Raw genomic sequence first — 13,856 nt, 5'->3', positions numbered from 1 at the left:
TTTGGATTTTGATAAAAAAAGTCTGTAACTCTTTTACTGCTGATGCATATAAAGCTACCTTATAGATAACTACCATATATACTCAAGTATAAGCCGACTTTTTCAGCACATTTTTTATGCTGAGAAAGCCCCCCTCGGCTTATACTTGAGTGAGGCAGGCGGCGGCAGCAGAGGGATGAGCGGCCCAAAAGGAGCCCTTTCTCGCTGCTGGTCCTTTGGGGCTGCTTGTTCTTCCTCCGCCGCTGCCGCCACCACCAGGTTTGTGGTGTGGTGAACTGGCTTATACTTGAGTCAATAAATTTTCCCAGTTTTTTTGTGCTAAAATTAGGTGCCTCGGCTTATGTTCGGGTTGGCTTATACTCGAGTGTATACGGTAACTGGCCCACATAGGTCGGCAGCCATCTAATTTTGAAACCCTCTGAATGACCTTCTAGAAATTAATGAAATGAATAAATAAATCTATCCCTTGCATGAATAGTATAAAGGACAATGCACAGCATCTTTGATCTCTCTTGATCCATGCACATAAAGACAGTCATTTGTTGGCCTGTTAAAGCATTCACCGGTCAGATATTCTGTGGGCATAGTTTGAAAGCTAAGCTGCATAAATGCATGTCTAAAAAGGGGGAAATGCTAATTCCCACAGATAAAAAGCCATTTTGTGGTTAGTCTTAAATATACCATACAGAGGATCCACATATGTGGTGCTTTGCAAAGAAGGAGTGACAGAAAACAGACTGTGGGTGTAGCATGAGAAGAGGAGGCAAGGGGCAAATCTCTGGTCATTTCAGTTACATGGACTTAGGCCTTCCTGAAAGGTCCCCCATCCTTGGCTTGTTTTGTCAGCCTGAGGGCTTCATTCCCCTCTGGGCAACCTTCCACGTGGCTGGAGCCAGAGGCAAAAAATGGAACAGAACAATGGATGTGACTCTTTCATTTGTTCAGTAGGCAACATTTTGGATGCAAAAATCAGAGGTGTACACATGCCTGCACACTCACACTGCTCTACCCTCTATTCAGGCAAGCAAGAGGCATTGTTGCAGTCAAGAACACATTGCAGCCAGGGGAGATCAGTCATGAAGGACTCGGAGCAGCCCTGAAGAAAGGCCTCCCTGGGTGGGACCTAGGTATTGTCCCAAGGGCCAGATAGAGAGTCCTGGAAGGCCTTGTTAGGCCCAGAGTCTGAGGTTCCCTGCCTCTAGGAAGTTGTGCCAAAGGCGTCACAGAGAAGTGTGGATGTGGGGGAATATCTGTACACATACACAGCTAATGTGTCCATTGACCATCCTATGAACACGGGGGGTGGTATTATTTTTCAGATTAGTCTTCATCACAAAACTTCAGATCTACTAGTGGCTTTAAGGGTGAAAATCCTCTGGTTCCCGAGATTGAAAAATGAGAATTTGAGGAGGCTTTGCCTGTATCTGGAGCATATGCTACTCATGGTGGTATATGGGGCTCATAGGGACCCTGGGGACCATCTAGTCCAACCCACTGCAAGACAGGGGCTTGAAAACCTACTCCTGGCCCTCCCCCCCCCACACACACTGTGTATTTCCTATGGCCAGGTAGAGCTTAAAGCACCCACTTTTTATCATGAAGCCAATTTGGTGTATCGAAGGAAGAAGTGAGGGGATTGGACGATTTTATTTATCAATGGCCTGAATGTAGTTTATACTATAATTTAAAGCTAAGCACAGAGAGAACTTTTTAATAGAGTTTTAACAGTATTTCACAATTTCCTTCTAATGGCAAACCTACCCTAGTATAAATCTCTCTAGCTTGACTTAAGTTCTCTGGAGTTTTGCCAGTATATACAAATGGAGGAAGAAGCCTTTCTCCCATGCAGTCTTTTTAAATACATTAGTGGGAAAGCGCAGAACGTTGAGGAAGAGGAAGAAGCAAAATCTGAATTTTGTACTACTGTTGCAGTGTCTGTGGAGTTCTGTTTTCTACCACCTCTGCACCTGTGTGTTGTGTGTCTTCCACCCTTATTTCAAGAACCTCCAAAAAGTATACAGTATACTTGCAGCATCCTGTCTGCTTTTGAATGGATGTATTATTGATATTGGAGGGTAATAACATATCTATCGATCTATCTATTTGACAGAGCCAGAATGTAGTCCTCAAGGTCTTAGGATATTTTCCCTTGAGGCTAAAGAGTTACTATTTCATTGGAGATGTTTGAACATTCCTGCAATCATCTTCTGAGGCCTTCCTTCATGTGCCTCCTCTATCAGAGGTCCAAAGGGGGGCAACACGATAGCGGGACTTTTCTATGGTGGCTCCCTGTTTGCGGAATGCCCTCCCCAGGGAGGCTCACCTGGCACCTTCATTACATATCTTTAGGCTGTAGGCAAAAATGTTTCCCTTCAACCAGGCATTTGGCTGATTTTGTGGGTTTTTTAATGTGTTTGTGGGAGAGTGGTTATTGAGTTGTTTTTCTTTTATTTATTTATTGTATTTTTCTGTTGTGAACCACCGTGGGATCTTCAGATGAAGGACAGTACACAAGTTGTTGTTGTTAATACATAAAATAATGTTAGTATTTTTATTTTGCCCTCTACTATACCTTAATTTCTGAGTTCGTTTTTCAGCAATAGCAATGGATACAGATTAGAGTATACTTTTAATCTTTATTTAACCCACCCTTAAATATTTCTGTTTTCTTAAAATAACCATCCTAGCAGCTAGCAGTAAATATAGAATCAATTAATTGTTTGAGAAACAAACAGAAAAGGATAAAAAGGTAGCTCTTCTTGATTAATGAAACTGGTTCCATCAGAAGATTTAATTGGTCTTGCGTGAGACAGCTGGAGCTTGCTGTTTTCTTGCCCGTTATTGCTCAGAAGCTTCCTTCTCAGTTCCAGCTGTGAGACATCTGAGTTTTCTAGTAAGATCATTTCAGGAAATTGGGTATTTTCTTTTAATCCATTTCATCTAACAAAAACAGTGGGTCTGTCGGGTGTTTTTACTATTTGGGGTAGCTGTTTGCTAATATCATGACTCTCAATAGCTAATCTTTTTATTGTGTTGATTGTTTGTAACAAATGGGAATCAGAAAAATTGTGAGCATAATTTTTTCCCCTTCCTTTCCCGTGAAAGGCTTGTGAATTGATTTGGTACAACTGGAAACCATTCCATGGCATGTTCTCCATTCTTCTTTTTGAAAATATGTTTATTGAAATCTATAATAAAAAAGGGAAATTACAGCCAATAAGACAAACACGGGGGAAAGCAAGAACCTCCCCCAATAACAACCCCCGAGATTCACAATGCATATGTGCAATTAGAAAAACTGAAATCACTGTCTTTCATTTTTCCTAGTGGAGTTGTTTAAAAGAAGAAAGATGCCTTTCACAGGGCATTCCGCTCCCCACCCCATGTTTCATTGATGCTCTAGGCCAGGCATGTCCAACTTCACATAGGCTGCCATCTACTACCCAGTATAAAAAAAAAACAGGCAGTGATCTATCCATTGTCATTGGAGAGACGAGGAGCGTGCATGGGTGCGTGTGTGGAAGGAGGTGTCTGAGGAGACAGTCTCCCCCCCCCCAGCCAGCCCTTTCTTTCTCCCCCCAAAGCATCTCTCCCCCCCCCATCAAAGGGAGCCTTCCCACGTGGCTCCTCCTCTCGCCTCTGCTCTAGGCTTTTTATCGGCCAAGAGTCCTTCTGCAAACCTCTTGCCTAAAGTCTTGGTGGCACTGACCACCTTAATTGGCTATTAAAAGGAGTGATGGTTTTCACTCTCGATTTTGAGAGACTCTCTGACTTCCTGTGAATGAGAAAAAGACATGCAGAAAGTTACTTTGGAATGGGGAGGGGGAATATTGCTAAAAAAGTTTGAATCTATAATCACAGTGTAGAATGTACAAAATGATTTTGGTGCTGATAAAGGTAATGTATCAATCAATTCCAAATGTAAATACTCTTGTGTGGATTGCTGCTGCTGCTATTATAGTGTTTAAATAAATGAAGAGCTGCATGGGATGGTGGGCTATTAAAAAGCTAGTTTTGCCAGAAGGCTTATGATCCAAATACTGGGATAAGTAGAGGGGGAGGGGTTTAGGGAGTCAGAAAGGGCAACTGGAATATGCAGAGGCAATGAGGCAGGGGGCCGTATCCAGTCCTAATCCTCCTCTGAGTTGAGCCATGGAAGTTAATGATCTTGACTGTCTTAGGTTCATTAAGTTAATGGGTCTGCTCTGAGTAGGACTATCCTTGGGTTCAGCTGTGAATCCCTTTCCCCAGGCATAAGGCATTTTCCACTCAGGCACCTTGTGCTAAAGAATAGCTTAAGAAAAGTGAGCCTGTTTCTAACATGGTCCCCTCGTTGTTCAAGCTGGGGTAGAAGAGCATGTCCAGTCTCTTGCAAGAGCAGAAACTCAAGAACCTCTAGGGACCCTACCAATTAGGCCACCATGGGAACTTTTGCCAAGCATTTGTGGGACAAAACTAGCACCACAAACCACTGATACAAGATGGGTGGAGGTTTTATCCCCACCCATACACTGTTAATCTGCTTTGCAGAGACACAGGTGGCGCTGTGGTGTAAACCACTGAGCCTAGGGCTTGCTGATCAGAAGGTTGGTGGTTCAAATCCCCGTTGCTGAGTCCCAGCTCCAGCTAGCAGTTCAAAAGCACGCCAAATGTGCAAGTAGATAAATAGGTACCACTCCAGTGGGAAGGTAAACGGAGTTTCCGTGCGCTGCTCTGGTTTCGCCAGAAGCGGCTTAGTCATGCTGGCCACATGACCCCGAACAACTGTGGACTTGGCCAGTAAAATGAGATGAGCGCCACAACCCCAGAGTCGTTTGCGACTGGACTTAACTGTCAGGGTCCTTTACCTTTTTTACCTTTATAATCAAGCAGTGTATAAATTTTGTGAAATAAATTTAAAATAGTTCCCCTTGCTTCCTCCGACTTTCCCACAAAACAGATCACCAAAAGCTAGTTCTTGATGCTTCTCTAGATTTTGTTTTGATTTTTTTAAAAAAGGAGAGCTCTCCACTTACCAGGGGTGAGAGGCCTTGGGATAGAAGCAGTCTTTTGTACAAAACCTGTTGAACGACAGAGCAACCTGAGCCCCAGCCAGCATGGCCAATCACCAGGGATAAGAGGAGCTGAAATGCAGCAGTGTCGGGAGTGTGTGACGTTGGGGAAAGCTAAAGTAAACCACAATTAAATCCCCCTCCTAATTTTTTTGATAGAGACTGATTTAAGAATGAACTTCCTACACAATCCAGCATAGTCTTAAGTTTGACAGATCCTCAGACGGTTCCTACAATATTGATAGGGAGGCTAGATGAGCATTTAAAAAGAAAGGAATGTGACTACTTTCCTTGAGTCCACAGACTGCTCAGTCCATAGTTCCCCAAGAAGTTATGCAATTCTGTAACAATCAGAGTTATTTAAGAGAAGGTAACTTTATATTCTGCAATATGAGGGGAAATGAGAAAAATCCTTTAGGGATGCGGAAATGCAAGTCTCGGTAGATAGGGCTTTGAAGAATTATGGAAATACTGTAAGGCTCCCCTTTGACTTAATTATAGCTAGAAAAACAGAAGGAATGCAGCACAATTAAGGCTATATCTGGGGTTTGTTTTCGGGGGGGGGGAGGACTATTTTCAAATGTATCTGTCAAGCAAGAACACACATTAGTAGAGTGACAGCCCCAATCCTGTACCTGGCTGATAAAAAGAAAACTAATAGCAGGGATCTACGGTCTTTTAAAAAATGATCCGGCTTTAAAAGGCCAGTTTAAGGTAATCATGACAATGGCTGTAATCAGTGCTTTTTAAAATTAATTAATTAATTAATTAATTGTTTAGGGGTGCTCTCATTGACTCAAGAAAATCACTATTTTATAGTGATTTTATATCGGGAAAAATATAGTAAATAGACAAAAGTTCTACAAAGATTCACAAAATGTTTAGGGGTATGCGTGCCCCCTAGAAAAAAAAAACACTGGCTGTAATCACAAACACACTGATTTTATTCCAAGTAAACATATGAGTAGCAAGTAATTTGGTGTCAATAGAACACACTCAACTGTTTCCTGAATAGAGGCCATTTTTACTATGTCCACTTTGAGAGACCTTTTAAATATATCAGTTTAGATGGAGATTTCTTCTGATACATATTTTTTTTATTGGACAGGATTTATATGCTGCTTTACCATCAAAACCTCAAAATACGTTAAAATATTGATAAGGAGATGTTACAAATTATTATTATGCTCACTAAACATCTGAAAAAGAAAGAGTTAAAAATACAAAATAAACAGCTGCTGTCAGCACAATTATAATCACAGCAGAATCCACAGTAGTGAGGAGAAATCAGCTAGCCGGGACTTAATACACAACTACCCCCCCCCCAACCCAAAGCCCCTCCAGAATAGAAAGGTTTGACAGCAGAACAGAAAATAGGAGGGACAGGGCCAGGCAAACATCTGGGAGTGGCACGTGGGGGGAGATAAAACCTAGCCACATGTACGACTTTATAGATGACAGTCCTCTTTTTAAGGAGCCTCTTATTTGCAGGCTGACCAGTCCAGGGGCTGTTTAAAGAATCAGAAGGAAGGAAGGAAGGAAGGAAGGAAGGAAGGAAGGAAGGAAGGAAGGAAGGAAGGAAGGAAGGAAGGAAGGGCAGATGAGGCTTGATGTTACCCGTCAGCTTTTAGCACCTGGATAGCAGACTGAGCAGGCACATAAGTCACCCACAAGGAGAAGAGGGGACTGTGTTTCTATTTAAGCTACAGGAAAAACGGGAAACTTAATGTAGCCAACTAAGCTGTACTCAAGAGTTGTCCCATTGAAATAGATGGATCTGGCTTAGGTCCATTCATTTCAATGGGTCTGCTCTGAATGCAGCTTAGCTGGATACAGCCCAGTAGTTTTTAGTGAAGGGTCTTGTCAAAATGGCCTCAGAAAAAAATCAGCTGAGTGTGGTGCAAGTATAGATACCACTGACTTGTGGGGCGACCACAGTTTGAGATTCTCTGTCCTTGCTCATAACACTGGCTGTCAGCATTTCTCCTAGCCAGAAAAATCCTGGAGCCTTTTGCAAGCTCAGCATGCACTGCACCAATGAGCCCTCTCCCTTCTTGACTTTATCTAGCTCCTGGTCAATCTAATAACTGATAAGTGTCCATTTTGTATCCTTTTTATAAAAAAATTATGCTTTTCAGATTTATACATTTCACTAGTTTTACAATCATTTTATAATTATTATTATTATTATTATTATTATTATTATTATTATTATTTATACCCTGCCCATATGGCTGGGTTTCCCCAGCCATTCTGGGTGGCTGCCCACAGGTTAAAAACAGAATAAAACATCACACATTAAAAACTTCCCCAAATCATTTTAATATTTCAAAACTTGAGTTCCTTCCCTCGCTTTCCTTTAATTTATTTTTAATATCTTCTGTATATCCAAATTAACATAATTTGCTCATTTATTCATCTTCTTAAAATATATACCCTTAGAAACTGCAGGTTATTACAGTAATCCTGTCAGTGTTCTTATCTGTTTACAATTTATCTGTAAATATTCAATAAACCATTTCCATTCTCTTATTAAGTTTGTTATCTTGATTTCTTATTCTTCCACTAAGTTTTGCCATTTCTGCATATTCCGTAAGTTTTTGTAACCATTCTTCCTTTGCTGGGACTTCTGCTTCTTTCCATTTTGGGGCGAGTAACATTCTTGCTGCTGTAATAGCATACATAAATAAGTTTCTATACAGGATTTTACTTGCTCATCCTTTTGTCTCCCATTCCAATAATATTTTATACATTTTAGACAGCACTTTTACATTACATTCCAACAGGTCTCTCTCCAGTTGTGATATCCCCCGCCCAACCCTCGTAAAAGTGCTAGAGGAGAGGTTGGATAGTGAGAGAGGCTTCCGACTCCCAGAAGGCAATCCGCTAACAGAAACCCAACCCTGTGCCTTGGAGCATTTCTCCGGCATTGGATGCCACTGCAATATAAACACACATTTGGATGGCAGTTACTTACACATTGAACTTGGTGGAGCTTACTTGTGAGTAGGAGTGCCTAGGCTCACAATGTTTCTCTCTTTAGCATGCTATGATTAATCAAGTCTCAGTGATATATTACAGGAATGCCGTTTTCCCAATTCTGATCTTTATCTTTCTCCCCCCCCCCCCCATTTGCATGGAAGGCTGCAGCGATTAGTAAAAGACCTACTAAAGCAACTTCAAATTCAAGACAGCAACAAAGTCTCAGCTCTGGATAGGATATTGGGAGAGATTTCGCGTATCCTGGAAAAAGAGGTATCGTAACTCTTGTTTCTCAACTCACCATTCCTCTGCAGACCCATCATTTGGTTACTTAGACACGCAGGGGCGCACTCTCTCTCTTTCATGCACACGTTTGTGTTGGTATAGATATGTGTGTATGTGGATTAATTAATCTGTGACATTTATGATATTGACTGACCATGCAATTCCATGCATGTTTATTCAAGTGCCAGTATGTTTTGTTCATGTGACTTTTGAAAGTGTTGTTACATCCAACTAGTTTTACTTGGACAAAACTCACTGAAATGGATGGCCATTACTAACTTACTCCCATTAATTTCAGTGGGTCTACTCTGAATAAAATGTAGTTGGTTGCAACCCCAAGAGGTGTAAATGAGAGGTTTTATGATTATGTGTTATATTCTACAGCTATTAGGTGAAAGTTGCACCATCAATATATCGAAAACAGAAAAACTAGTTGAAAATGCCATCCTGAGCTGCTGCATCCTTTTGAGTTGATTTAATTGCTTTTAAATGTTATTTTCAAATATTTTTATCATAAATATAGAAAAAATAGAAACCAATCATTCATTAAATATCACTAAATCTCCAACATTAAATCTCAGAAATCTACTACAGCATCAGAGAACAGTGCATATGCATATATATTTATTGTTCTGAAACGAGAAGAAGAATACATTTCACAACAAATTGGGCATCTTATGTTTGCTTCTCTTGTATGCATATGGAACAGGTGGGGCTTTTTTTCAGCCGGAACTCAGTTCCAGCACCTCTCAGGTGGGTGCCATTGCCACTATAAGAAAAGGGAGGCATTAATCTTCTTCTAGAAAAATAGCACTGGGAGCAGGTAAGCTTTTTTTGCAGCCGCCACGTCAGTTGTATTCTCACAGCTCAACAGGCCCTCTTCTCCTTGTCCTCATGCCTTACAGCAAGGATGGGGACCTGTTGCTCTCCAGGTGTGTTAGATTAAAGCTCCCATCATGTCTGGCCATTGGCCATGCTGGTTGGAGTTCAGCAACATCTGGAGGACCACAGCTTCCCTTTCGCTGCCATACAGCTTGATGGAATATAGAGCCAGGCCTTGCTTGCAGATCCTAGTTCTGGAGCACAGAGAAGGAGCCAAACGGGAGAAGGCATTTCCTACAGTGTTTTTCCTACAACTAATTTACTGTTCCCAAAGTGTGTGTTTCTCCTATTTCATCTAACATTGTGAAAATCCTTAATGCTTTAACCAAACAAAATGGAAAATCACTGCATCTCGATTCAGTCTCATGTAAAACCATTTCTCTGGTTATTGGTTAAAGATGAATTTAACTTCAGGCTTTGAATAGCAACAGAGTAACATAAGCTTTGTGCGGCTTATCAGCAGCTTTTCAGACATGTGTGTGCCATTACTACAAGTAAACAGAATTTAAATGGATGGAGTTGGCATGGATCCCCCCACAAAAAAATACCAATCCTGTTTTTAAGAATACAGCCAGACTGCTGCTTAAAGCTGGCAGCATGTCACACAGACGTTACTAAGTAAGTTCATATCTGCCAAAGTTTATAAGCTGGTGGAAGTGAGAAGGCAAAATATCCCCTGACCCATGTCGCCGAGTGTAATGCGGTGCAATATCAGATTCTGGCAAAGCCTGCTTTGGTTTGGGTTCATTGAAATCCAAATACCACAAGCAATGGAAGAAAAATAAATATGGGCTGTAGAAGTATCTGCTTGAAAATGGGAGATCTGTACTGTGCAATGTCTATTCTACATGTCAGCACTCATGTAGCATAGCACAACTGAACCATTCTCCTAGGAGAGTGCCATTTGTGCATTCAACATAGGAGATGTACATGTGAGAAAATGTACCCTGGGGTCTACTACACAGTTATTCATGCCTTGCTAACTTCCGGGTTAGACTACAGCAGGGAGTGACTAGCATGTGGCCCTCCAGTTGTTTGTACTCCAATTCCCATCATCCCTGACCATTGATCATGCTGACTGTGTCTGACTAGTCTTAACAACCTCCGGATGGAACTACATTGGCTACACCTGCTCTAACCATTACGCCATATTGACTCTTGACTAAAGATGTGTGTTCACTTCTCAACATGTGAAAAGCTGATCTGAATGGGGTTTTTAATTTGTTGTGGAATGAAGGCTAACAAGTTCCATTTGTACTCATTAATACCATTTGGGTGAATGGTCAGGAATACAGAGCACCTCTTTGGCTACCCCTGCTTAGAGTTTGGACTTGAATTGGGGAGGACCCAGGTTCAAATTCCCTCTTACCTTACCTCTTCCATAAGCCTGCCCAACCATTACAATAATCTTTGGAGCCCACCTACCCTTCCAAAGCCCCCTTTCAATCTGAGATTAGGTGGGTAGTGACAGGAGAGAGGGCTTTTTATGGGGGGAAATAAGATACATGACCCATGTGTGGGTAATTATAATCTCCTTTGACTGGACTTAACCATCCAGGGGTCCTTTACTTTTAATTAAAAGAATTGGCTGGGTGTCTAGATTCAAAGCATGGTGCTTAACACACTCTCCAGCGGGAGTGAGCCCCCAGCAGAGTTTAAAATGGTCACAGAGTCAAGGAGCAATATAACATGGGAGTAATAGGCTGATAGACCTTTGTATATATCCCAATTAGTTTGCTTGCAGCGTTTCTCCTTTTCTTCCCCCCTCTCAATGAAGAGACCACTCTTAAGTAGGTTTTTAAAAAAGGGTTTGCTTACAAAATCCAAAGGTCCGATTTATGTGCTATCACATTCAGCAGCAAGGAGAACACAGGTAGAATACAGTGGTGCCTCGCAAGACGAAATTAATTCGTTCCGCGAGTCTCTTTGTCTAGCGGTTTTTTCGTCTTGCGAAGCAACCCTATTAGCGGATTAGCGGTTTAGCGGCTATTAGCGGCTATTAAAGGCTTAAGGGATTAGCAGATTAGCTGCTAAAAGGCTATTAGCGGTTTAGCAGCTTAGAAAAAGGGGGTGGGGAGCGGGGGAAAAATGCAAGACATTTTCGTCTTGCGAAGCAGGCCCATAGGGAAATTCGTCCTGCGAAGCGCATTGAAAAATGGAAAACCCTTTCGTCTAGCGGGTTTTCCGTCTTGCGAGGCATTCGTCTTGCGGGGCACCACTGTGCTCTTGGGTACAAAATACAGAAATATAGTTTTGAGCATGCAGGCTGAGCTTAGAGCAAGCTTAGACATGTCCTTCCTGGTTACAGAAGGCTGCCAAATAAAGGCTGCCAAAGAGGTGATGATAATAACACACACACACACACACACACACAGAGAGAGAGAGAGAGAGAGAGAGAGGCACAGACATGCAAGCCTTCTCTCAGGCTGAAAGACATGACCTAAAAGGGAAAGAGGGATTGAGAGAGAAAGGATATGCATTTGTAAGGGGCCTCAAAGAGAAGGATTTAAATTCATTAATTACATAAACCGTTAAAAGATTCAGTTTCCTTGAATAAGACCAGGCTTACCTGAAAGACTGCTTTCTCCCATCCTCAAACATTAATGTCCTAGGAGGCCCTGCTCCGTATTCCCAGCAGAATGAAATGAGGCAGGCCTTTTCAAGGTATGGAATAGTGTTCCCCAAAGGCACACCTGACACCGTGTTTCTGGTCATTTCAGCACCTGGTGAAGATGTTTCTAGTCACCCAGGCCTTTTAAATAGATTGCGCCTCTGTTTTAGAATTCATTTTAATTCTAGGAATGCAGCAAGTTGGGGGTTTTATATCTTTGTTTTTAATGGTTTTATTTGAATTTCATTAATTTTTTCACTTATTTATTCAAAGCTGCCATACAAACATCATGTTATGAAGGTGGCACACAAATGTCATCAATAAATGATGGAGGATATTTGAAAAAAAGGCGAACAGTTTGTAACACTTCCTTAACTTAAAAGCCAGATCTGCCCCTATAATGGGACACCATTTCGCTATAAGTTATTTAAATCTTGCACAGATGGCAAACTGTTCTTTAGGCCTCAGGGTGGATAAGGAAAAAATGAACATATGTACAGTATTACGAATATCTGTTCTTAATTGGTCCATTTGAGCCAAGGGTGTGTATATATTTTAACAGGAAAACATGGATTCTTGTTGCTCGCATTGATATCCATCAGCTAACAGCATAATAGGTCTAACTCTTCTCAGGAACTATTGTACACATGAACTTAAAATGTTTTTTAAAAACAAGCCTGCAGTTTAATCAAACAAGTATTTTCCCCTTATCGCAAGGAGGTATCTCTCTTCGGTGGCAGATTTGTAAGCAGTGCGGGTTGTATTTCTGATGCTGTCTGTAATCATACCATTGCTAATTGTGGCGTAATGCAGTAACCTAAACAAACGTTATTGAATTTTCCTCACAAATTCTTCATGAGTCGTTTTACTACAGAGACTGTTTTGTAGGTAGTACAGGCAGTAATTTATTTATTTTTTAAGAAAAAAAAGAGTGGCACAGAAGTGGCTCTGTTTATATAGGTGTGTGTATACACAAGATAGCACTGTGAAACTTTATTTGTCTTACTTATTTTGAAAAATTAGACCTGACATTTCTCTATAAATATACTCAAAACATTTATAGATTATACCCAATTTAACAAATTAGCAATAACAGAATAAGTGAAAAATGAAACATAAACCCACACTTTGACAGCAGAAAGAAGCAGAGGAAATAGTGATGCTGCAGTGCAAAACAAATAACCCCCCAAAACAACACCAGTCCCCCTCCTTGCACCTGAAGGTGTAGGGAAGCTGTTGCCTAGAATCATAGAATCATAGAGTTGGAAGAGACCACAAGGGCCATCGAGTCCAACCCCCTGCCAAGCAGGAAACACCATCAGAGCACTCCTGACATATGGTTGTCAAGCCTCTGCTTAAAGACCTCCAAAGAAGGAGACTCCACCACACTCCTTGGCAGCAAATTCCACTGTCGAACAGCTCTTACTGTCAGGAAGTTCTTCCTAATGTTTAGGTGGAATCTTCTTTCTTGTAGTTTGGATCCATTGCTCCGTGTCCGCTTCTCTGGAGCAGCAGAAAACAACCTTTCTCCCTCCTCTATGTGACATCCTTTTATATAGTTGAACATGGCTATCATATCCCCCCTTAACCTCCTCTTCTCCAGGCTAAACATGCCCAGCTCCCTTAGCCGTTCCTCATAAGGCATCGTTTCCAGGCCTTTGACCATTTTGGTTGCCCTCCCCTGGACACGGTGGGACACTCTGCGGTGGGAAGGTAAACGGTGTTTCCATGCGCTCTGGCTTCCATCACAGTGTTCCTTTGTGCCAGAAGTGGTTTAGTCCTGCTGCCCACCTGACCTGGAAAACTGTCTGAGGACAAATGACAGATCCCTCGGCCTGAAAGCGAGATGAGCGCCACAGCCCCATAGTCACCTTTGACTGGATTGAACCGTCCAGGGGTCCTTTACCTTTACCTTTATCAATTGCTTGATAGTTGCTGTTCCCATGGCTAAAAAATCAAAGCCAAAATAAATTGCCTTCTTAAAAAAATATACTGATGGATAGCTAGTTCATAGTTGCTGCTTGCTTACCGAAATGTGATATAAA

At 41.6% G+C, this 13,856-nt stretch overlaps 1 protein-coding gene across 7 annotated transcripts in view; it reads left to right on the top strand.

Moving 5' to 3' along the window:
* SCAPER (S-phase cyclin A associated protein in the ER) overlaps nt 1-13,856 on the top strand; it is a 195,031-nt gene that overhangs the window by 100,999 nt on the left and 80,176 nt on the right. For all 7 annotated transcript variants that reach the window (XM_083398951.1, XM_083398947.1, XM_083398946.1 and 4 more), the window contains one exon: nt 8,195-8,306. In XM_083398951.1, coding sequence (XP_083255077.1) covers nt 8,195-8,306 — 112 coding nt within the window. The remainder of the gene's footprint in view (nt 1-8,194; nt 8,307-13,856) is intronic.

The sequence above is a fragment of the Podarcis tiliguerta genome (genome assembly GCF_965153285.1).
Source record: "Podarcis tiliguerta genome assembly, chromosome: 9".
NCBI lineage: Eukaryota > Metazoa > Chordata > Lepidosauria > Squamata > Lacertidae > Podarcis > Podarcis tiliguerta.
The sequence above is the reverse complement of the archived record's forward strand: the minus strand, read 5'-3'. Positions and strand labels throughout refer to the sequence as shown.